Source organism: Pholcus phalangioides, unplaced genomic scaffold, assembly GCF_987345545.1.
Source record: "Pholcus phalangioides strain wild (caught in Gottingen) unplaced genomic scaffold, Ppha-v1.0 ptg000003l_1, whole genome shotgun sequence".
NCBI classification, from domain to species: Eukaryota; Metazoa; Arthropoda; class Arachnida; order Araneae; family Pholcidae; genus Pholcus; species Pholcus phalangioides.
The window spans coordinates 8,094,816-8,121,273 of NW_028301596.1; the positions used below are offsets into that span (position 1 = coordinate 8,094,816).

Here is a 26,458-nt window from a genome sequence, read left to right on the forward strand (position 1 = left end):
TTTGATACATTTTGCGATGAAATTGGAACTTTTCACCACTTTTTGTGGTGTCTTGAACAGAAAAGATTTCTAAAAATTCTTCAAAGATGTTAATATTACCATCACAAGCTTGAAGAAATTGTCATTTGAGCCATGTCTTGAATACCTGAAATTTCATTGAGGGCTATTGAAAACACTACATTTGAGGATATTACTTCCAACTGGTCAAGCAAATTATCGTCTGTTGCTGTTATTCTTTTGACCACAATAGGTCTCGGTAAAAAAATATTATGGAAATGCTTGCACATATTTAAGACCTATTTTCTGCAGCATTTATCATTCATTTCTTTACCAAGGAACTGTCATTAGAAAGCTTGGAATTTTTTGTAAATATGTAGCTTATTTCACGTAAATTATATATAGCAGCTTTCAGTTCCATCACTTTTCTTTTCATGGTTCATTCCATTTGGATTTATAATTTTTGTGATTTAAATTGACTATACTTTACATTTTAAAAAATATTTTAATTTTCTATTAATAAAAAAACAATATTTTTGGATCTTGTTTGGACATTGCTGGCCGCGAGTGTTTGACACCCGTCTTGTAGAAGGATTATCGTTTTATCAAGTACTGTTGTGATGAAGTTTCACTGTAATATATCTTTCTAAAATTATTTTCTTTCTCTACATTAAAAAGTAATGAAAACAATAAAACAATGTTCATGAAAATACAGATATTGTAACATTGAAGTACACATAAATTGCAAATAATAATAATAAACAGTATTCCTAATGTTGAAAAATGCCTTTTTTTCTTCCCTCATAGGAATAAAGTTCTATCACTTTTCTTTTCATGGTTCATTCCATCATACTAGATAGTTTGTGCATATCATACATATCACAGTCTGCGCTTTCCGTTTATAATGTCTTCATAAATTTCAGCATCTAATTTTACATATTGTTGCTTTGATGAGTCTAGGAAGTAGAGAGGGTCTTGAATTTTCTTCACATCAAAGCCTTCTTTCTGCAGCTCAACTTTCTTCAGCTTATATGTTCCTGTAAGTGAAATTATTTTGGCTGAGAATTATATATTTAAAGAATACACACCGTCAAACCAGGGGGATACTCAGGCCACATTTACCATATAGCAATATTGGCTCATTGTTCCCATGGACTGGGTACCTCTGGCAATTTATTTATTAAAAAAAACCATGTGCATTGCAAAATACAATACAATCATAACAAGTATAAAATCATAATCTGAGTATAAAATTGAGTTGCTAGATCATGATATATGTGTCAAACATATAATCCTATATTGCATGTTAAATCCTAATTTGAATATAAAATTCTAAATCACATATTTGAAATGAATCATGAATCTTATATAAAATCACAAGAATACATACCAATTTAGTTACAGTATTTAGTATAGGCTTTCACGAGATCAAAAATGAAGCTGAAAAAACTATTTTTGTTTTGACCAGGTCAGTACCAACAAGTATTTTTCGTTTTTAATGGTTTTTAACTAGACAGGAAAAGCCATGAAAGCTACTATGGAGCACACAAACCACATGCACAGATTTCCAACATTTCAGCTTACACAGAACCCTGATGAACATGAATATTTCTCCAATACAGTTGTTTTTATCGTAAAAACAATAAGAAGTTTTACACCTTCTGATACAAAAAAATAAATAAAAAGGGAACCCCCTGAAATACTGTTGTGGAAGCCAAGGATTCTGCGGAACACTAGTTGGAAACCTATGCTATAGAGAACAGGCAGATATTTAATTAATTGAAAACACAATCCATTTATTCTTACCAGTTAGCTCCACTTGATTGCATAGTCGAATGAAAATAGGTTGAGCATATGAGGGCAGTGAACTTTTCAAGTCACTATAAAAAGACTCCATGTCGAACTCCTTTTCACTTTGGATTGCAGCCATTCCTGCTCGGCCTTCTGTGCCTGTGGGTTGAGAGATGCCAAAAGTTGACTCATAACATAAAACTAAATTCATAGCTCCATACATTTTTTATTACAATGTTTTTTTTCCTCACATATCCTGTAATTTAAAACGTTAACACAATACTTACATAAAATGAAAATTCGGGTATTTGTAATTTTCACTTCAAAATATAGAAGGCTGATGGCAGCACAAGTGGAGCACAAAATATGCAAAACTCGGAAAACATAAATATATTAAGACCTTGCATTTGCGGGGCATGGTAGCCCAGGTCGGTAAGATACTCTGACTCACCTAAAGTACCAAAGGGGAGGCTGAATGTTCAACTCTGCTCTCCTGCTTATGTTAATAATATAATAATACAATCTTTTTATTAATGGGGGGGGGGGGGCGGGGGGGAGTGACGATTGACCCCTTCGCCCTCATCCTGTATTCACCAATACATTGGTGGGTAGTGTATGTTGAACATAAGAAAGCCTATAGTTTTAATTAGGTTTCTGAGACAAATATGATAGAGGTTTATTAAGTAACTTATGTGCAAAATTTATGTTCAAAGCAAATATTCAGTGTAAGTGTTTTACCTGGTATCTGGACTCCATAAACGACGCATGTCGAAAGCTTTAGAATTTTGCTGATCACCATCTCAACTTCACTAGTTGATACATTTTCACCACGCCACCTAAATGTGTCGCCTGTTCGGTCCACGAAGAATATGTATCCTTCTTCGTCCATCACCATAAGGTCACCTATTTGACGAAAAAAAAAGATAATAGAAAAAATTCCAACTAACATCATTCAAATAACAACTAACATAATCTATACATATAAAATAACATGTCTTGACGGACTGACTGATTCACTGATTCATAATTGCTGAGCTGAAACTATAAATATGAAATTTTATCAGTAGCTTCATTTTATGATGTAAAGGCTCACTAAGAAAAACTCGCATAATTAAAGGGTCTTTTTTAGTGAGAACTCACCTAAAAGGGCCATAAGGAGGTTGAAAGATTATTATCACTGAGCCAGTCGCTGAAGCTATAAATATGAAGTTTGGTTAGAAGTTTTATTTTATGACCTAAAGACTCACTAAAAAAAGTTTTTTTCGAAATTCGCCCCTAAAGATATGCACATGCAAATGGGGCTTAGGAAGGGATTTTTCCAAATTCAACCCCTAAGGACAGTGTCGCAACTAAGCAGGTGCAACCCCACAGGGCCTACTTGTAAGGGGGCACAAAACGGGCCTAAATGGTTTAAAGAATGGGCCAGAAGGGGCCTAAATGCAAATCCTTGTGTAGGGCACAGGAATGGCCAGTTGCAGCACTGCCTAAGGGGGTCTCAAAGGTTATATGGGGGCAATCATTGCTGAGCTATAACCGCGCTAAAACTAAAGATGTAAAATTTGGTCAGTAGTTCTATTTTATGACCTAAAGACTCCTTAAGAAGGAATTTTTCAAAATTCCACTTTTAAGGCAGTCATATCTCACTAAGAGGCGGGATTTCTCAAAATTCAACCCGCAAGGGGGTCCAAATGTTAAATGGAGGAATTGTCGCATTGCAATTTTCAGATTACCAAATCCACGCGAAGGGTAACTTCAGACACTTGCTGAATGGTGCCATACTAGCATAATAGAGCTTATACTCTGTTTTTGTGGGTATCTCTCCCAGTTCAGTTTTAACGGTATATATTGCATGAGAATTGTCGGTATATTGTCGGTCCATGTTTTTAAAATCATAAAATTCGAGTACTTTATAAAATGCAGTTGAAAATCATCTGTCATATATACATACACGTAAAATTTACCTGATAAAAATACTTTATCTCCTTTCTCGAAACAGTTATCCGCCATCTTTTTCTCTGTTTCTTTTGTATTAACGTATCCGTCAAACTTGAATGCAGGATTTTTTCCTCTTCCTTTTGCAACAATAACCCCTGGTTCACCTTTGTAATGCATAAGACATTATATTTATCTTACTAATATCGTATTCGAACGTATTGAAATACTGTATATACGTCACTGTGCCAAATCTTGAAAATGGCCATTTCGCGAATCAGCCGGTATCGTTATAAATTAACCCGGCTAATGGCCGAACTTCGGGCTTTGGCCAACCAGTCCGCGAAGTGGCTGGAGATTCCTGGCCAAAGTCCGGTAACATGATTCGGGGTCATCGCCAAGTTGGCGTATTTTTTTTCGTGATAATTTTGTCCCCGTTAGCTATGGCAACCCATCAAACCGCAGTCACGATGCGGTAATCATTTTTTGCTTCAAAATTTGACAGAAAAAACTGTCTACATAATTTTTCATTTCGAATTTCGCTTTTTTTCTCTCTCTCGTCCACATGGAGTTAATCCTATATAGCGATGTATCACATTGATGGAAACTGACTGCGATGAAAAAAAAAAATGAAAATTGGCCTTTGGCCAAAACCTCTCGGCCACTTCGCGAATTGACCGCACTTCGGGCTGTGGCAGTAACATATATATATATTACGGTAAATGTGATAAATCCAGGTATTATACATAACCGCTGAACATTTCCGTAAGTTTGATAAATTTCCTTAAATTTTTCACCTTTAAAGGCGATTACGCATAATACCCAAGCGTCGTTGGGAAACATGGTAAATCGTACTGAATTAATCACATTTGCCGGTTATTATGCATAATCGACATTTCGTATTGATAAATATGAAAATCAATCCCATTGCCGTCACAAGATGCATTATTAATCATAAATACGTATTCGTTTCCTGAGGGTTGAGGTCACCTTCGTTCACCTGAATAATTCCTACCAAGAATTAACTACTGTTTGTCTGAACTTGAACCAGGTTCAAGACCGTGGTCAGTCAGAACCTGAGCCTTTTGTTTCTTTCAAACCGAACACAACTCAGGTCAATCGCTACGGGCAATTTACTATCGAGTGAGTTGTGCCGGAAGTGTGTGTACCTCACCGTCTGAGTACGTATCTAGTGTTGTGTCTGATTTTTTAGTGCGCGCCATCTATATTTCAGAAGTGAAGTGTAATGAATGAATGTTTGTGGGCCTGTTGCTCTTGCTCTCTGTGGGACGAGACTTTTTAACGGGGAAGACCGGCTCGCATTCGCGCCATCGGAACCACAGAAAACTAATTTCAGGTGACCACCAGTGTGTTAACTAGCTCGTGCTAGTTAAAATAGGAATAGAGAATAGAGGGAATATTTAAAATTATTATTTTCAGATATATTTAAAATTGATAGTTTGGAGTATTTAAATTTGATTTTTGGATTTAATTATTTAGAACTGTAGGTCAGGCGCCGATAGCAGGCGACAGTAACCGATATACTATATGTACAGCAAACAAATAATTGAACAATAGGAACGTAAATAAGAATGGTTGTTTCTCTGTGGATGGTAGACATGTTTCTTGGGGGTTTAAAGTAAGTGGCGTCATGTCGATGGAAGAAGCTTTGTTCAAGCGGTGGGAACATAGTCCCAATTAAATGAAATACAATCACAGACCGATGTAAGTAGATGGGGCAATCGCCATTCATTAGGGAATCTTTTAGTTACCGTCACAAAGCATCTGGTCGGTTGTACTTCAGGGGTGCCCTAGGCAAAAGGGATCGTCCGAGGAGTGTTTTCTTGGAGAAAAAGCGGGGAATCGTAGAAAATAAAGGGGACCAACGAATGAATAGACAAATTTCAAGATTGAGAATAGATGACGGCCATTTAAGCAGTGGCGGATCATGATTTTGGGAGGCCCCAGGCGCAACCTGATCTGGAGGCCCCCCTATCAGGGACGGATTAAAGGTAGGGGCTGTCACCCCCCCCCCCCCCGAGATCAGAAAAATTAAATGGAAAGAAAAATGTTTTCTACGTTTTTGACTGAATAACAAACCAAGAAAATAAATTTGCTTAAAAAAGGGGGAAAATTCAGAATTTTTTCCAAAAGAAATCAGAACCGTCCTGAAAAATTGAACACATGGTCACAACCACCGCCCCCACCCACAAATTTGCGTTTATCCACCACTGCACCCTTTTGGCCCTAATAAGAACGAGATGGTTCACTAAAATGAACAATATTATGAAAAATCATAACTTTTTTTTATTTTTGCATCACCAAAACCATAAACACAAAAATAAGATAAGGAAATATAATGATATTCTCTGGTACTAGATGAAAAATAATCACACTCCCATTAAAAAAAAAAAATCACAGTAAAATTCTGCATCATATTTTTAGTAATCTAAGATGTCCGTCCTGGTGCCTTCAGCCACACGGCAAAAATGGAGATCCGTCATAGTTTTAGTAATTTAATATTACTGATTAATAAAGAATTGATAATATTACAAATATAATATACACTGCTGGCCACCGTAAATGCAACACCCTGAAGGAAGCATGCAAATAATATGAAATTTACAACATGCATTAGCGGAGGTGAGATATGCAAATGATTAGAATTTCAGCGCAGACGCACATCACGTGCGCCTGTGGCGCCACTTCAAAGCGCTATTTAAGGCTTGGAGATTTCGACGATTTGAAGTACGGTAATTGGGTTTTTCCTGTGGTTTTTTCAAAAAAACGATCAATTATGCCTCGTAGAAAACAGCGATCATCTTTTGATCAAGTATCCGAGTTCGACAGAGGAAGGATAGTGGCCTACCGAGATTGTGGATTATCTTTCAGGGAAATCGGTAGTCGTGTTGGACGAAACCAAACAACTGTAATGCGGATATGTGATCGTTGGATGCAGGAGGGTACGACGGACCGACGTGTTCGATCGCATCCACCTCAGTGCACCACTTCACGTGATGACAGGCGTATTGTGCGTATGGCAGTGACGGATCGCTCAGCCACATCACGAACCATAGCACAGCACATTCAGTCTGTACCGCATCATCCAGTGTCTGCGCGTACCATTCGACGCCGTTTACAGCAGAGTGGTCTGTCCGCAAGACGTCCACTGCTTCGTCTACCCTTGACGCAGAACCACAGACGTCTCCGCCGCCAATGGTGCGATGAAAGAAGGATGTGGACGGCACAATGGAATGAAATTGTCTTTACTGACGAGTCACGCTTCTGTCTGCAACACCACGATGGTCGGATTCGAGTCTGAAGACACCGTGGAGAGAGGATGCTGAACAGCTGCGTTATGCACCGTCACACTGGTCCTGCACCGGGTATTATGGTATGGGGCGGTATTGGATATCACTCTCGCACTCCTCTAGTACGCATTGCCGGTACTTTAAAAAGCCAGCGCTACATCTCCGAGGTGTTGGAGCCAGTTGTCCTTCCTTACCTTCAGGGCTTGCCCACAGCCGTATTTCAACAGGATAATGCGCGACCACACGTGGCACGCATTGTCCAAAGGTTCTTCGTCAATCGCCAGATTGAATTGCTTCCCTGGCCAGCTCGCTCTCCGGATCTTTCGCCGATAGAAAACATGTGGTCCATGGTTGCTCAACGATTGACCCAGATTACATCCCCAACTGCCACACCAGATCAACTTTGGCAACGCGTGGAAACTGCTTGGTCTGCTGTACCCCAAGAACACATCCAAAGTCTCTTTGAATCAATGCCGAGGCGTGTGGCAGCGGTGATCTCCAACAATGGCGGCTACTCTGTCTACTGATTTTGGCAGGAACCACACTTCACAGAAGTCTATAAATTTAATCATTTGATGCTTGGTCAACATGTTATCTACAAAATAAATATTGTTGCGATATCTCTTGTCTTTCTTGGTGTTGCAATTTGGGTGGCCAGCAGTGTATTTGATTTGATATAAAGATACTGATAATATTTAATAGAAAAACATTTCTTCAATAGAGGGAATAGAGGGAAGAAATTATATCAGAGTAAATATAAGAATTATATTTTTAATGAAAGAAATTATTACAGAATGAATTAAATTTAATGAAAGAAATTATTTCAGAATGAATTAAAATTATTGTCAATGAAAAATTATTTAAAAATTTTTTTTTAGAAATTATTATTTTTTATTTGTTTATTCTATTTTATTTTTACTATTATTATATTGATTATTATTATTTTCTCTTTCAGCCACCTCGTTGGGCACTCTGCCTGCTGTGGCCTTTGCCTTTGCATTATTTGTATTCAGAGTGAATAAAAATCTTCTATATTATGCCCCCCCCCCCCCGTTTCGTTTAATAACGAAAAATGCCACAGTATAACATTGTGGCCCGCATACTTTATAAAATGTTTCAATATGGCCTGCTATGCCTCAAAGGTTGAAGACCCCTGCAGTAGACTCTCGCTAATCCGGTACGTATTACACCACGGTGTGCCAGATTTTACCAAAATTGCTGGATTAACTTTGAAGAAACCCATTGAAATAATATATGAAATTTCGTGCAAAGACATAGTCAGGACTTGATCAGCAATTAAGAAATATTAGAACGTGTTAAGGGGGTTAGGGCATCAGGAGAAAAGTGACACCACACCACCTAAATATCCTGGACTACTGGACGTGCTGGATTAGAGCACGACCGAATTCTCGAGAGACTACTGTAGTTGAATTGAAATGCTCAAATAAAAATTTATCAGATAATTTATATATTTTTAGTTTTGCTTACCGTTATTTTTGGAGATTCTGCAATCTAAATCCTAAAGGAAATCTTGAGGATCGGCATGAAAATTTTTTTCATTACAATAACACACATTACAATTACATTAACAATAAACACTTTTCGGTCTGACACAAAGATGTTGTCTACCCAAGCCTCCTTGACCAATCCAAAAATGTAGCTCTTTTTTTTAGAAAGAAGGAAAAGAAACCCCCTTGATTTTTTTCAGCCGGGGAGGGAGTGTTAAAAGAGCAACAGAAAAATCACGTGATTCAGAATGCATGTCATTCAGCATTCATTTCAAACCCCACTTTTCTTTTGTCATATGGTCGTATGGTTCCAGTCATAGATTGCAAATGTATATGTTGTTTGAACCAGCTTATAGTATTTCATTCAAACAAGTGGGAGACAAAATCACAATAAGAGCTCTACTACATTCATTTTAATTAGTACGACTGTCTCTTCCTGTCGATGTCGCCGCTTGCCGATAGCCATCTTGCCATCCATTATACTGTATACAAAAGCTTACACCAAAGCTGTCGTATTATCGGCGCCCATAAAAGCATTTAATACTGTGGAATGAGACATCTGTTTATGCCTTCACTACAATTTTCATTTCGGACAGATATTAGGACCTGCTGTTCTCATCCCTCCTCCTGCTTGTGCCCTTAGGGAAATACTGTTTGAAAATGACCCTCCCTGAATGATCGCTTTACAATGTCTCTTCTTTCTTTGTCGGGGAAGAACTGGCCCTTGAGAGCTGCGTCTTGTAAATTGTTCTTTTCTTTCAGTTCCCGTTTTTCTTCCATAACTCATACGTACAGTATACAAAAAATAACAAAAATAAAAAAAAATAAAAAATTGCGGTTGAAAAAAAAAAGGGAGAGCAGATACTGTACAAGAGATTTGTTGATGCGCATGTAAATTCATATGTAGGATGAAGCACACAACTATTTGGAGGCCCCCCGCTCTGCCGAGGCCCCAGGCGCGCGCCTCATGCGCCTGTGCGGTAATCCGCCACTGCATTTAAGTAGAAGTAGAATCCCTTTATTAGGGGGGTGCAATTAAAGTATAACAGAGGATCTAAAATGCCGAGTGTTAGTCATGGGAAGCTTCAATGTAGGTTAGGCCATGGCCGTTGGGGTTCTCGGGGTCCTGAAGGGAGAGTCGCTTGGACAAAGAAATTAAGGATGGATCGGCAGTGGCCAATCTTATGAATAAACCTTCAAGAAACGAATAGAAACTTAGAGATGATGGCTAAAATATCAAATCAAATTAAATGGGTGGAGTTTTCCAAGGGACGGGGGACGTCCGTAATGAAATCTTAAAGGGATGAAAAAAATCTGGATACGGGGGAATTGAGAATGGGAGAGTTAGAAATGCAGTAACGAAACTAGACTGAAAAAGAGATGACTTGTGAAGACGAGAGTTGTAATCAGAGGAATCGTTTCTTGGCTGCGATGAGTGTCTAAGGGGCTAAAGCTAAAGACTGGAGAAGGGTCTCACCTGGTGAGTGATGCATGGATTATATTCTCTCTCCCATATGTGACATATAGTGTAGGTACTAGTAATTAATTGTTTTGGGGGCGAACTGAGATGTAATGGAAAATCACGGGTCATATAATGTTCAGGGCCAAGAACCTAATTGTTTTGGGGGCCAACCGAAGATTTTGTTAAGTATCCTTGAATGGAATATGTATTAATAATTTTTAATAAGGATGATGATATGGCATGAAAAATACAAGTTGCATTAATTCAATTAACTAGAGTGTAAATAAACTAATTAACTTCCAGCATCTCGTGTATGACTACTTTGTGTAAACTTTGCCTGGGTTATTATACTTTATATATACACAACGCAATTTGAAATCATTGAACGGCATTCGCTTACGTACTTACGAGAACGGCCTCAAACCCGAACGGGCTAACAAGTGGGGTTCGAACCCGGGACGCATAATTTGCAAGTTCTATGTCCTCCCCCCAGTCTAAAATCCTGTGGTTGCTAGGACATTTACTAATGATTTCCAGAACCCGAAGGAAACCCCACCCCTTCCGTTTTTCTTTACGTAGGAAATAAGATAGTATTACCTGGTTTGCATCGGACGCATAATCCACATTTGTCTCGGATCGGTTCTCCGGTTTCGGGGTCCACTCGAATTATGTTGACCGGAAACACTTTGGAGAATGTCCTGCTTATGAATCCTACTGCGCCCGGTTTTCCCGTATAATTGACTGCAATGACGAGATGAAATTTCGTTAGAGAAATACGGTACCAGTTTTGTTAGTTTCAAAAGTTTACGCGTCATCGAAAGTTTATTGTCATCATGATGACGACCCTGACCATAGATAAGTTACAGGTGCACATACATGCATATAAAAAAAGCATATAATATTGTTCTCACTTAGGTTTGAGGTGCCTTCCGTCGATCCGTAAAATTCCGAGATTTGGGGTATCCCGAACCTTTCTTGGAATTCCCTCCATATCTGTGGCCTGAGTCCATTGCCGCAGATCATTCGGATGTTGTGTAACTTGTCCAGCGGGCTTGGAGGTTGGCTCAACAGGAACCTGCATATCTCGCCGATGTATATTGCTACCTGACAACGGACATACATTCGTATCAGTAAAATACTTAAATACGCCAGAGCCTATTTGCGGAAGGGGGGGGGGTAGTGATAGAAAGACACCCAGAGAGACATTTATCGCCATACGCAATTTCCAACCAGTGGAGTTGAGTGGGAAATGAAGGCGCCATCATCTATCGGTGGCCGCCCCAGGCCCGGTAGGTAAAGAACGTGTTTCACGTGTTCTTTGCCCGGATCCGAACCCGTGGAGCTTGACGGTAACCTTCCTTCATAGTGGAAGATGAACATGTTGCCATTCGGGCGGTGTTGTTGGAAATCCCGTAGGATATACAGTCAAACCTCGTTAATGAGTCACTCTTGGGAGAGCAAAAATACGACTTAGTAAGCGGATTGACTCCTTAAAGGGAGTAATCCATAGCTTGCAATAATCCAATTCCTGCCTGAGGACAATTGGACTTCCAAAAAGTGATCCGGTAAGCGGAGTGATGTGTTAACCGGGTGACGTACTAACGAGGTTTGACTGTATATAAGCCAAGTCGTCACACGGTTATAGTTAGTCATGAGAATTGCGAGTCTCTCACCGTCGCCCTGTACTTGATGGCTTCCATCCAGAAGTTCGAGGCGGAGAACTTTTTCCTGAGAATGGACGTGTGCCCGAACACCAGGCTTACCGACAGGTACTGCATTCCACCGGAGCTGTGGTACATCGGTAGCGTGTTGTAGGCGATGTCCTTCTCGTACATTTTCATCACGTATTCGACGCTCGCTGCAGCCAAAAACATCCTATGGCGAAACACGTAGTGAGAGATACAGAATGAAATAAATATTATAATATACAGGGTGTCCCATAAATTCGTAAAGTTTAAAATTTCATAAAAATTGAAGGAATTTGAAAATTTCAATGCAGTGTTTGCAAAAAAAGTTATTCGCACGAAGGGGGATTTTTTTTTTTTGGATGCGGAAAGAAATTAGTTCAAGTCTTTGTCAGCAGACGGCGCTGCACGAAAGCGTGGCAGCACTGATTGGTGCCAAACCTTTCTTCAACCTCTTTCGTGTCCGAAACGTTCACAAAGCTTCAGCTGGTGATTCCGCCATGTAAGCGGAAAATTCAGAAGTGAGATAGATGTTAATCGTACACCCCGCATTTTATAGGACTCTGATTTGTATACGTCCAGTGATTACTTTTCATGCTGCGCCATCTATCGACAAAAATTTGAACTGAAATTGATTAACAATAGAATTGATAAATTTCTAATGCTAAATGTGTGTGTGTGTGCTCAATTCTATTGTCAATCAATTTTAGTTCAAATTTTTGTCGATAGACGGCGCAGCATGAAAGGTAATCACTGGACATATAATAAACAGAATTGAGTATTTATCGATACAATTTCGCAATAGAATTTAGCAACAGAAGTGAGTGGGTAAGTGACCGCATGAGTGACAGTATGAGTTAGTAAGTGAGTGACCATATGGGTGATCAAGTTAGTTACCGCATGAGAGTAACCAGTTGAAGGTGGGAATGACCGTACGAATGGATAAGTGAGTGACCAGATGAGTGATGGTATGTGTGACTGAGTGACGGTATGAGTGAACAAGCGAGTAACCAGATGACTTGGTACGTGACCAGATCAGTGATCAATTGAAGGGGTAAGTGACTGTATCAGTGAACATTGCATACTCACTGGGACTTACTCATACAGTCAATTACACGCTCACTTGGTCACTTATACAGTCACTCACCCACTTATATGGTCACTCAAACAGTCTCTCACCCAATCACTTGGTAACTTACACAGTCAGTCACTTACTTGGTCACTCACCCGGTCACTTGTACGGGCAGGGGCGAAATTTCTGGAACCCCTACGTGCATAGTAGAACATTAAAGTAGCGTTTTAATAACGGGCAAAATGATCGCTGAAGTTAGATCTTTATTTGATGCCTAAACTGACAAATTAATAACCCCCCCCCCCTTCCCCCATAACATCAATACAGCGGGGATTTTGTCTTGTTGAATGTACAGTATATTGAGAAGGGAAGAAAAAACTACCTCGAAATTACCTGCTGTGGCGTAAGATGGCTGCTTTTGGTAATCCAGTCGTCCCTGAGGTATATATGTAAAACAGCTTATCTGAAAGAAAAAGGAAAGGGGGGGGGGGAAGGGGTAAGTATAACAAGGAACAAGGATTTTTAAAGAGCGGAACGACCAACTCCAAATTAGGGTATAAACATAGTGCACACCAGTTCACTCGATTCTGCGCCGATACCGGATTGATCGAAGAACTCCAAATTCGTTTTTGGGCGTAATATTACGTCCAAAAACCATAAGCGGAGATAGACATGGAAGTCTGGGGGGGGGGCACGATGATGATGATGTCAATTCATATATACATATGATCAGTCGACTCCACCCACGCCATGCCAAAAACCAGTGGAATGAATTCAAACAAGTTCTCTGTGAGTGTTTTCTTTCCCTCTCTCTCTCCCCATCGCGAAGCTTCATAGCAACCGTATTATCTACGCGGGAGTTGCTTTTTCTATCGCACCTTTCTTTATAATGTCTGTTTCTACTATACACAGGGTAATTATAATTAAAGTTCCCGTGTAAGCTCTGAGTAATTTTTCTCAAAAACTGCTTATCCGAATACAGCCAAATTTTTAGGGTATCTTAATGAGACCATGGGAGATAGATTTATGAAATAAACAAATAGTTCAATTCTTGACCACCAGGTGAAAAGTAGCGCTTTTTTTTATTGAATTTTCCTTTTTCTCATGGATCATATAGGCTGTATACCAAGTTTCAATGGAATACGTCCCCCAGAACGGGCGCTGCTACTGAACCTACTCAGACCCATGCAGCCCGTTTTGGTTGACGTATTCCATTGCAACTTGGTCATGATGTATTTCCGTACTCCTATTGAGCATGGAGAGGGACTTTGCGAGGACATATTTAGCAGGAGCCATCTTTCGGTGGTCGCGTCAGGTTTGTTAGGGAAGCACTTATCCATGTTCTCTTCCGCGGGATCGGACCTACCGGGCATAAGTGGATATAGGCTTTTCGTAGGGGGGATTTTCTACCTCCACCCTTCCACCTGTGCTAATAATACAGATTTTTTGGTGAACGAGGGAGGAAGGCGGTAGGGTATCCGCCTATGCTGACGGTAGCTCTCATGGTAGTAGACGAGCATCTTACTGCTGCTCCACTCGTTCTACTGGTGATGCTATCTGTACATCAGTAAACATCCATTATAATTTGAAGTGAAAATGGCTAAAGCCGGGTTTTCCTAGGAGTAGAATTTCTGCGTCGTGTGCAGCGTGAAAACGCTGATTGGAATTAAAAACCTGAAATTCAGGTTTTTTGACCAATCACAGTTTTCACGCTGGACGCGCAGCAGAAAGCCTGCTCCTAGGAAAACTCGGCTTTAGGCTTGAGTTTTACGTGTCACGTAAAATATCTTATTTTGATGAGTCTGCCTGCTCTCTGCGGGAAGACCAGCTCTCACTCACGCGCCTTGCGGTTGGAAAACAGCAGAAAATCAACTCAACTTCAGCGAAGAAACCAACTACGGCCACAACTGAAGAATCCGGTCTCTTCGTAATGAGCGAGAGGAAAGTCAACAAAAGTTATTATTCCCCGCCCGTACCGTAAACAAGATTCACGATGGGAATAAGTTTTTTGTGTTGTTCGTACGTGGGACTTACTGACAAGGACATTGCGTTGAGAAGTTGAGAAAGACGAGGAAAATATCAAACATGCTGAAAATATAAAAACAAAAAAGGAGGGAAGGAAAAAAATTGTGCGAACTTCCTTCTCTCGTGTTAAGGTACCTTTGAATCCGATGTCTGGATTGTGCTCGAGCGACTTCGGCTCATCTTTGATGAAGTTATCCAACGACTTGACTGATGGTGAATTCGGTGACGGGACCACTTTGGCCGTTTTCTTCGCCCTCAAGCAGTACAACTCGCAGTCCTTGTTGTCGAGCAGGGGAACGACGTCCAAGACGGCTGTTGGAATAGGAATACGATAGGATTTGAATTAAAAAGTACACTCCCCGAGCAAATAATAATAATAACATATTTTACTCTGAAACCCTAAAGAGCAGGGATTAATATTTCCTGGGTTTTTCTCAGTCCCGCCTGCAAAAAAAGTCTCCACATTCTGCACTTATAGCAACGTTTCAGTGGCGGGACTTATTAACCCTTTAAGCGGCGCAGCAGAAATCATTAAACCCCCATGTAAAATGACAATTTTTTCAATGGGGTAGGCTTTCTTTCGATTTTCAGCAGGTGCAAAGATAGCAGAATGAACCCACAAGGGTGAGGCTCCTGAAAAATTCACCGCCATACAATTCCTCAACAATTTATCGAATGGAATTTATCTATCGCTGCGAAAATTCATCGACAAACAGAGGCGCCGACACGAAGAAAACATTGTGGGTGCTGAAAGTTACTGGTCGTTCCGTATACACGGGACTCAAGCCCGTACGCAGAAGATGGAAGGTGCATTGCATTGTTTTTCAGAAGTTATTGGGGGGGGGGGGGCTCAAATGGCCTCAGCCCCTAGGTTCAGGCGCCTATGTTGACAAACAATTCACTGACAACATGAGCAAATGAATGAATGAGCGATTGAGGGAATGAAGTGAGTGAGCAAATGATTCATCGAGTGTGCTAATGAGTCCGTGAGTGAGCGAATCCGCAGATGATTCAGGGAGTGAATTAGTGAATGAGCTGATGTGTCAGTGAGTGAGCAAATGAGTTTGATTCACTCATTATATCACTCACTAGTTCACTCATTATATCACTCACTAGTTCACTCATTATATCACTCACTAGTTCACTCATTATATCACTCACTAGTTCACTCATTATATCAATCACTAGTTCACTCATATCACTCACTAGTTCACTCATATCACTCACTAGTTCACTCACTTACTCCCTAAGTCACTCACTTGCTCACCAGATCACTCACTTGCTCACCAGATCACTCACTCGCTCACTTTGTCACACACACTCAATTACCAGGTTGTTCAATTACTAACTAGGCTAGTCATTCTGTCACTCGCTCAATCACTAAATCACTTAATCTACCACTGGTTCCTTCACCATGACACTCCCTCACTAGGCCACCCATTCACTCACTCACTAGGTCACTTACTCTGGCTCACTGACTCGTGTCGAGCTGTTGTCGGTGAATTTTCTCAGATGTGAATTTTCCGTCAATGAATTGTGGATCAGTGAACTGTTATATACTAGCAGAGCATTAAAGAAGTGACCATTGTAAAGGCATGTACATGTCTGAAACGCATTGCTAGGGAACCACGGTAACTTCCGAAAGTGATTGTTGAAGCCCAGGAACCATTGTTACCCGACAGCTTTTCTTGCCCGTTTTTTCGGGTATTTGCCCAGCTCTGACAAACTTTTAAAGTAGCCTATCGTTCAATCCGGGACCTGTTTGCAAAATTCAGCGACGATCGATCTAAAATTGTAGATTTGTATAGAGAACACGCACACACACGCACGCACGCACACACACAGAGAGAGAGAAAATCAATTTCATATATGGGGCCATTCAAGTATTACGTAAGCAGATTTTCAGCCATTTTTGCCCCCCCCCCCAACCTGTCAGCAAAATTTCGTCAGCAGCTTAGAATATTTCATATCTTCAAAAAGGGGTGGTTGATGACGTAAGCAACCTTCAAACCCTCCCCCCCCCTCCTCCCTTGTCATCAAAAGTGAACAAATCCGAAACCCACTTCCCCCCTCGATGCTGACGTAATACTTGAATGACCCCTACATATAGATTGATTACAGCTTCTAAAATGCATGCTTCCAGTGATAAAAATTTCTGAGGCATTTTCTCTAATTCAGTGCAGAAATGTGATCTGGTTCAATTTTATTCTTTTCCCGGAATCCTGGGAAATGAGTTTAGATTCCCGGCTGCATTTTAGGAATGAGAACCTGAGAGAAATAAATCACTGGTCCGGGATCCCATGATGTTGTTAAGACGGCGCTGGTAATGAAATCAGCCAAATTGGTGTGTTTGAATCCTATACAAATACAACGCCACAAATTGCCCAACGGGGTGGCTGACTTAAGAACATCATGGATCCCCGAGCCATTTTTTGGAGGCCCTACCTACTACTGCTACACCACACATGCACCCCGCCCACACCCCCCCCCCCCGCGGAACCCCCAACGAATCGGTACATGCGGGAATGTGCGTGTACTTGTAGTGAAACCTGACGTGAAGTTTTTTTGTTTCTCTGTAATGCTTGTTATGTGCAGTGCTGCCATCTGCCACCAGTTCTTCTAACTATGAGTGAAGTGTTATGATTGAATGATATATCGTTGTAGGACTGTTGCTCTCTGTGGCGAGACTTTTTAACGGGGAGATCGGCTCGCATTTGCGCCTTGAAGTTGGAAACCACAGAAAACCAACTTCAGCCGACCACCATTGTGGCAATGGTGGGGTTAGAATCCGGATCCTCGCATCGCGAGTCCGTCACTATAACCACTCGACCACCACAGCGACCACACACCTATGTATATATATATATATATATTTAAATTACCATTGTCCTTTAAATCCGAAGGAAAAAAGACTTATCTGATGGCACAGAATTTTATTTTTCACACTTTTCATTAAGCGAGGTTCTCATTATCCGAGGCCCAATCATTGATACTTCTTCTTCTTCCTGTTTTGCTTGATCAGTTTGTAAACCTATTTAAAATTGAACCCAGCAAGAAGTTGTCGTGACGATAAGGTATCTAAACCGAGTCACTTCCTCCAAGGAGACGCAGCTAACCGCAACCAGCGCCATGTTTTCAATACTTGGGCATTCTTCCCTTTGTGCGTGCGTGTGATAACTATCAGTTTTCTGATGCAAACGCTTGCACTCCTGGCATTGTATATAACAAAAAACGCAATACAAAAGAATGCCGTTATTGTTGCACTTTCCCGAGGCGACCGGCGGACATTCCTCTTGCTATTCCGAAATTAATGCCTGGGTGATTGTGCCATGATCGATAGCTATCTCCTTAGAGGCTATTCAATATTACGTAAGCAGATTTTCAGCCATTTTTGACCCCCCCCCCGGTCAGCAAAAGTCAGCATCAGCAAACCCGAAACCTCCCCCCCCCCGCGATGCTGACGTAATACTTGAATGGCCCCTTATTCGAAGCGTAAATGGGGGGGGGGCAATCTCCCGTTAAAAAGCCTCGCCACGGGCGCAACAGGCTTACAACGATACAATTATTCAATCTTTACACTTCACTCATGGTTGGAAAAACTGATGGCAGATGGCGGCACTACACATAACAAGAAACATACAGAAACAATCTTCACGTCAGGTTCACTTCACGTACATTCCAACATGTATCAATTCAAGTTCCACAGAGAAATGTGGACGAGGTGCATGTGTGGCTTAGTGGTAGTAGTAGTTACCTTCTCATCATGTTGAGTATTTTGCGGTTCAAAAGTCAATCCTCTTGGCCGTCTTAACATTCCTCATAGCCTTCCCGGGCAAAGCGATGTTCTGGGGACCTCTGCTTAGCTGAAAATACCTGCTGCAAATTTACATTACTTGCTTTCGAAAATCAGTGCTAAGTCTCATTATCATGAAGCTCCCCCCCCCCCATCCTGGGCCTCCCATTGACTGCTGTCACCTGCAACAATTTAGACTGAAGGGGGGGGGGCGAGTGCCTCCGATTATTTGCTCGGGCACATGCTTCAAAGACTTTTTCCTCCTGCAATTTGGCCAGTGGGGACTGGAGTAACTCTTATTACACTAGAACTAGAAGGAGCAACTCCATCCACGTTTATGTGCTAGACATACTGTAGTTACTTATGGGCCAAGACCAGAGCCACCCTCAGAGATGTGCGACGGGGGGGATGGGTTGCACCGGGCCCGCACTCCTGGTAAATTATTGGAGATTTTCGCCAGATCTCAAATTATTTCTTCCTATAATTTAATTCTGAATTTCCATCAGCTCTGTAATTTGTTTTGTACCGTTGATTCTGAATTTGCATCAATTGCGGAATGAATTTCATTAATTCTGGAAATATTTTATGAATTATGAATATTGAATTATATGAATTTCATGAATATTCATTTCAATTCTGAATTTTCATCACAACTCCGGAATAAATTCTATCATTCTGAATTTTCATTAATTTTGGAAATTGTTTCTCTAGTCAGTTTAAAATTACCTTCGTCGATGAATTTTCATCAATTTTTGTGTTAATCTAATTGTGTGTGAATTTCCCCTTCTTGCTTTCTTCTGAATTTCTTCTTTTCTGTTCTCTTCTGAATTCTTCTTTTCTGTTCTCTTCTGAATTTCTTCTTTTCTGTTCTCTTCTGAATTTCTTCTTTTCTGTTCTCTTCTGAATTTCTTCTTTTCTGTTCTCTTCTGAATTTCTTCTTTTCTGTTCTCTTCTGAATTTCTTCTTTTCTGTTCTCTTCTGAATTTCTTCTTTTCTGTTCTCTTCTGAATTCTTCTTTTCTGTTCTCTTCTGAATTTCTTCTTTTCTGTTCTCTTCTGAATTTCTTCTTTTCTGTTCTCTTCTGAATTCTTCTTTTCTGTTCTCTTCTGAATTTCTTCTTTTCTGTTCTCTTCTGAATTCTTCTTTTCTGTTCTCTTCTGAATTTCTTCTTTTCTGTTCTCTTCTGAATTCTTCTTTTCTGTTCTCTTCTGAATTTCTTCTTTTCTGTTCTCTTCTGAATTCTTCTTTTCTGTTCTCTTCTGAATTTCTTCTTTTCTGTTCTCTTCTGAATTTCTTCTTTTCTGTTCTCTTCTGAATTCTTTTCACCTTCTTTTCTGTTCTGTTCTCTTCCGAATTCCTTCTTTTCTGCTCGCTTATGAATTTCTGCCCACCCACCTCCCCATGCTTTTTATCGATATTATGCCCTTCTTGGTTTCTTCTTCCCTTCCCGTTGTCTTCCGAATTTCTTCCTTCCTGTTCTCTTCTGAATTTATAAATTTCTGTTCTCTTCTGAATTTCTGCGTCCTTTTGCTCTTTTCTGAATTTTTCCCCTTCCCTTTTTCCCTGAATTTCTGCCCTCTTTCCTTTCCGGCCCTGAAGACTTATGAGCTGTAGTATAAACGCGAAATGGGAAATTTTTCAATGAAATGACCTCATAAACCACCGTAAATATACAATAATTGTCAACAAGGCCCGGATGTTGTTGACCTAAAAAATTCTGAAAAATGACCATAGAAATGACTTAAAAATTCCAAAAAATGCCTTAAGAACTAAAATAAAAATTTACCTTAAATGGCTAAAAACTCTGTTAAAATAACAAAACAAATTTCTTTAGAAAACTGAAACAGTCATTATATTGACTGGAGATAAAAGAGGGAAAACACATTTCTTACACTCTCTCTCTCTCTCTCTCTATCTATCTATCTATTGGAAATCACATTCTCAACATCAGATTTCATCAAAAACTGCCAATTGAATTTTTCAAATAAACAAAACTCATAATTTATTAGTGGGTTAGGAAATCCAGAAGACAAAATAGACATTTCTGAAAAGACAACTTCTCTCAACATCAACAGATGCTATTGGGGATATTTGAGGGTCTGTGTGATCTACTCACAGTGTTAATTTCTCTTTAAGGCTGGTGTCACACAATAAAACTTTGATAAAAATTCTTTTATAAAACTTGAAAAATGTAACCAATAAACACATCTGTTACATTCGAGCGAACTTAACTGATCCGCCTATTGGTTGCATTTTTCAAGTATTATAAACGAACTTTGATAAAACTTTTATAGTGTAATCCCGGCCTTAGACATATTCCCGAAAGGCATCATAAAATTTTTCTGCAGGCAATAAGTCCACTTTTTTCCCCTTTATTTATTCGCATTTCATGATAGTAAATTGGCCTGCCCCAATTTTAACCTCACTGACTTCACCGATAGCATCAATAAGCTCCATACTTTTCTGCAATGGAAACCAGAATGCCGAAGATTGATCTTATGTACTTTATCTGTTCTTCAATATTTCCAAGGCGAAATAAAGCTTACGAAATCTTACTGCACGCAGCATTCTTACGGATCAGAATCCTTCAACACGAAAATTTGCAGATTTAAAAATTCCCGCCATAGTACATGCAAGTACTATATCACACAGTCCCCTTTCATACAATAAAAATTCCTTTCTCTCTCTCCATATAAAACATCCTAAAACCTGAAAAATGCCTTAAAAGTGAAAAAAAAAGTATTCAAAAATGCAAAAAGAATGCAAACGTCATTAACATCCGGGTCCTGATTATCAATGTAATCAAGGAACCTCTTTTTGCAATTATTTTCTTCAACTCAACCTTGAGACAATAAATGTAACTCGAAAATACGAACGTGGTTCGCATTAACCACATTATTTAAGTAGCCATTAATATTAATACGCCATATTATGACAATCTCGTCCGTCCGCCAGCAGGTAGATGGAAGAAACAGGAAAGACGAATTTTCAAGGAAGAGGTGCATGACCATTAACTTATTAAAACCCTGATAATTGAACGCGTATAATATGTTTTTTTTTTCTGGCCTGTCGTAGTCGTGCGATATGAATGCACACAAAACAAACTAATTTATACCGTACCTTCTTCAAGTTCGTCGTTGAAAACAATGCATTTGACCGAGACGACATTGATGCAGTGAGCTAACGAATGCATCTTCAGGTTGGTGTTGATGAGCGCCGATACGATCCCGACCTTGGACAACCCCAGCCATATCGCGGCGTATTCCGGACAATTGTTCATGAAAATGGCCACCTCGTCGCCTTTCTTGTAGCCGGCTTTGAGGAAAGCGTTGGCGACTTGATTTCCATAATCTTCGACCTGAAATCCGTGTAAGATGTTAGCATATTATCGATACCTCTATCTCTTCACTTTGACTGCTTTATGGCCACTCTGACTAACAGAAAGGCCATTCATGTATTAAGTAAACAGAATTTTGCCCAGTTCTGAGAACCTCACCCCCCCCCCCAGTCAGCAAAAGTAAAGCACTACTACTACTACTTCACCGCACACCAACTATAGGTATAGTGTGACCACGGAAAGATGGCCTCTGACCTTGTATGGCCATCATCACGGAAAGAGAGGGTTCATTTTTCAGTAGAGAGAGAAGGGGGGGGGGAAGAACGCCAGCAGCAACCCTAGAGGAAGTTTATTTCCTCTAGGGTTATTTCTTCCCTCTCATTTCTTTCTACTGAAGAATGAACCCTTTTTTTTTGTTATCAAGGTCATACAAGGTCAGAGGCCATCTTCCCGTGGTCACACTATAATATCGCCATGCAGCAATTTCCTACCATTGGGTAAGTGAATGGTGGGAAGTGAATTTACCATCTATCGGTGGTCGCCCCCCAGGCTTGGTAGGTAAAGAAATTGTTTTTTCTGTTTCTTTCTCTCCTTTCCCGCGTTAATATGGAAGCTGAAAAATTTGATAATTGCAGTTCATATGAGCTATGTGATGGTGAGTAATAATCGATTAAATAGAATTATTTATTTACTTACAACGAAAACGCCTTCTCCGAGTTTATGGCAGACGTCTCATTAAACATGAACTTTCAAATAGTTTTTTCAAAATTTCCTCAAGATTATTTAACGGAAACACTCGTCTGCATGGAGTGCAGTCGCGAACCGAGTTGCGTATAAAAGTCACTTTCAGTGGACGGCATCAAACACACTTTGCCGTCGGACTCAATGTCTGCTGTTGCCGCTCGCGTAGCTTACCACATGTTGTTGCTTCCAGCATGGCTTTAGCCCGTTGCCTCCTCCTCCTAACCAGATCATGGCCCGCCGGTCTATCTGACTGAAGAGATTCTAGCAGGTGGTCGAAGAGGACGTGGGCCGTGCTGGAAAATGTGTATGTATGTGTTGTGAACCTCACGTGAAGTCTGTTTCTATGTAATGCTTGTTATGTGTAGTGCTACTAAACCACACCTCGTCGATATTGAACTTCCAACGAATTGGTACATGTTGGAATGTTCGTGTCCTGTCCGTGTTGTCAACCTAACGTGAAGCTTGTTTCTGTGTAATGCTTGTTATAGTGCTGCCATCTGCTACCTATTTTTCGAACTATGGGTGAAGCGTCGCGATTGAAGATTTACCGTTGTAGGTCTGTTGCTCTTTGTGGCGAGACTTTTTAATCTGCCATCTGCCGTCAATTTTTTTCTAACTATGAGTGAAGTGTAATGATTGACTAATTGTCGCGTTGTATGCCTGTTGCTCTCCGTGGCTATGGGGTGATCGGTTCGCATTCGCGTCTGAAAGTTGGGAACCACAGAAAAACCAACTTCAGCTGACCACCATTGTGGAATCGGTGGGTTTCAAACTCGGGTCCTCACGATGCGAGTCCATCACTATCGCTATTCGACCACCACAGTGGCTAGCCCATTGCCGAGATCTCTCCCAGCCCAGCTTCGTGGCAGCGTCTGGAACACTTTATAATTGAATCAAATAAAATAAATAAATATACAAAGTACGACAATATATTTCCCATGAAAAGTAAGCAGATGTGAAACCTCTAGCCACTCCCCTGCATGGGTGCTGACGTAATACTTGAATGGCAATTAGTGATTGTGTCTATTCAATTTACCTGTTGGAAAGTCCATTCTTTACCTTCGAAAATGAAGCAAATCTTGTCGGGGTGCTTCTTCACCAAACTCGAGAAAACCTTCCCGACCGTTAGGTTTTTCAGCAAGCACGTATATGTAAACTTATAAAGGGAAAAGAGTCTTATTCCTCCTCTGAAAGAACAAAGAAAATAAAAAAAATATGTTGTAAATTTTGTTGACCATGTTCATAGCGCCATCTGTTAAACATTTATGAATTCAGATAGTGCAAAATGTCATCTAGGTCTACGAATATTTGCGTTTTGTTTGTACATAATGATAGCAAACAATAAGCTAATTGTTATTTTATCCCAGCTCACTGGTCTCCTAGAAACTTTCCAAGCACCCCTGGTTAAGAACTACTGTATTAAAGCAGGGGTGCTTAACCTATGGGTCCCGATCCAAACGTTATTCCCCGGGTCTTCCGAGATTGGTCGTACAAATCCACTTAAAGCCAGGAACTCTTGAACCATGGGTCCCGACCCAAACTTGGTTCGCAGAAGCTTCCTAGATGAGTTGCTACGAATCCACTTACAGTCTGCTATAAATGTATTTATTGCGCCACTGGTTTCACTAATTTAAATAGTCCCATGGGTCGCAATGCTGATCTTATTGATTTTGGGTAGCGGCTGAAAAAAGAGTAAGACTACCCCCCCCCCCCCACAAACACACACCCCTGACTCTCGTCCTCTCACTTGCCGGATGAGCACGCTATACCACTAGGCTACAAAAGTAACGAACCTCTTTCCTTAGAGCGGGCGTGCGCTGAACAGGACCGTACATGGACAGTCAAAACTAACTCAGCTGAGAGTGACATCATCTTCGGATAATTCGTAATCTGGTGACAGTGTCAGCCAGGGTTGTGTACAAATCTCCAAAAAACATTTCTGCCCCGGGCATATTGGCTTGAAACAATAGATGCCCGACACAGTGCCCGAAAAATGTTACCGGATATTATTGTACTAGATTTGAGCCAATTTCATTTTAAAAATCATTTCTCATTAAAAAGAAAACACAAAATAGTTTCATGTAATAGTACATGAAACTATTATAATTCACATAATAATTACACACAATCCTCTAACAATAATAATTCACATAATAATTACACATAATCCTCTAACAATAATAATTCACATAATAATTACACATAATCCTCTAACAATAATAATTACACATAATCCTCTAACAATAATAATTCACATAATCCTCTTAAAAAGTCAAAATACCGTTGACTGACTGATTCATAATCGCCAAGCCAAAACCGCTGCAGCTATAAATACGAAATTTGGTAAGTATTTTTGTTTAGTAATGTATAGACTTACTAAGAAGGGATTTTTCAGAATTCAATTCCCTAAGAGGAGTTCGAAGGTTTATGGAGCAATCATCGCTGAGCCGAAATCACCGAAGCTATAAATATTAGGGCTGGGAATCGATTAAAATGTTTAAATAGGTAATCATTAATTTTTAATCGACGAATCGAATATTTTTTTGTGACCATATAATATTAATTAATCTATATATAAGTTGGTTTTCTGTCTGTATGTTCTCTATACAAATCTACAATTTCAGATCGATCGTCGCCAAATTTTGCATATAGATATACCAAACGGAACGGATGAACAGCCATTTTAGGCTACTTTAAAAATTCGTCAGAGCCGGGCAATTGTCCGAAATGGGCAAAAAAACTGTCGGGCAACAATGGTTTTGGGCCTCAACAATCACTTTCGAAAAGTTTACTTTGTTTACCGTGGTTCCCTAGCGATGCGTTTCAGACATGTATTGTATATGCCTTTACAATGTGGTTTGTCACTCCTTTAATCCTGTCAGTGTATGTATAAGTATTATAGTTGATATGTCTTTATAATGGTTTGTCACTTTTTCCTTCTTCCCAGTAAGGGGCCGTTCAAGTATTACGTCATAATCGATGGTGGGTGGGGGGGGGGGGAGGGGTTTCCGATTTGCTGACTTTTGATGATAAGGGGGGGGATGTTTGGATAATGCTTACGTCATCAACCACCTTTTATGAAAATATGAAATATTTTTAATGGCATCTTTCTCGGTGCGCCAAAAACGAGAAAAACCTTTCAATAGTTTGTGGGCAATTGAAGTAACATCCCCCTATTGATAAGTGCCCTACAGAGCCACTTTAGTGACCTCAATGTTTCACGGATCCAAGTGCTCTGGAAATGTGTTCGGGCCACTTAAGTGTTCTGGAACTGTGCCACGCATTACTTAAATAATCTGAGAATGTGCCGCGGGTAATTTGAGTGACGTAGAACCGCACTGGGGGCCAGTTAAGTGCTCTAAAACTACGTCACATGTCACTCAAGGGATCTCTAAATGTGTCACGGATCGCTTAAGTGTTATGGAACTGTGTCTCGGGTCATTTAAGTGATCTGAAAATATGCCACGGGCTGCTTAAATGCTCTGGAATTGTACCACGGGACACTTAAGCGATCTGTAAAGATGTGCCGCTTAGTTCATTTTTACAAAATTAGGTTGGAAGAGGGCAGGCCGCATCAAATAACTCCCAGGGCCATATTTGGTCCGCGGGCCAAGGACCTTTATGTGATTTATCATTATATGGCTAAGAGGGTAGGTCGCAATGAATTTATTAAAGATAAATTTTGAGTTCATAGCCTTCAAATAACATTTAAATTAACAGAAATTGATTATAATAACATATAAAGGAATTTTCTTCCGGAATTTCAATTACAAAAAAAATATTTTTTTTCATTAAAAAATA

General features: G+C 40.1%; 1 protein-coding gene across 1 annotated transcript in view; it reads right to left on the reverse strand.

Moving 5' to 3' along the window:
* Nucleotides 1-482: 482 nt before the first annotated feature.
* Nucleotides 483-26,458, reverse strand: part of LOC149087994 (long-chain fatty acid transport protein 4-like) — a 31,255-nt gene continuing 5,279 nt past the window's right edge. The window contains exons 2-12 of the mRNA XM_089243481.1: nt 23,694-23,844; nt 21,697-21,934; nt 14,919-15,095; nt 13,152-13,221; nt 11,675-11,876; nt 10,913-11,105; nt 10,599-10,742; nt 3,750-3,887; nt 2,527-2,691; nt 1,804-1,947; nt 483-1,034 (exon numbers count right to left, since the gene is read on the reverse strand). Coding sequence (XP_089099607.1) covers nt 877-1,034; nt 1,804-1,947; nt 2,527-2,691; nt 3,750-3,887; nt 10,599-10,742; nt 10,913-11,105; nt 11,675-11,876; nt 13,152-13,221; nt 14,919-15,095; nt 21,697-21,934; nt 23,694-23,844 — 1,780 coding nt within the window. The 3' untranslated portion in view covers nt 483-876. The remainder of the gene's footprint in view (nt 1,035-1,803; nt 1,948-2,526; nt 2,692-3,749; nt 3,888-10,598; nt 10,743-10,912; nt 11,106-11,674; nt 11,877-13,151; nt 13,222-14,918; nt 15,096-21,696; nt 21,935-23,693; nt 23,845-26,458) is intronic.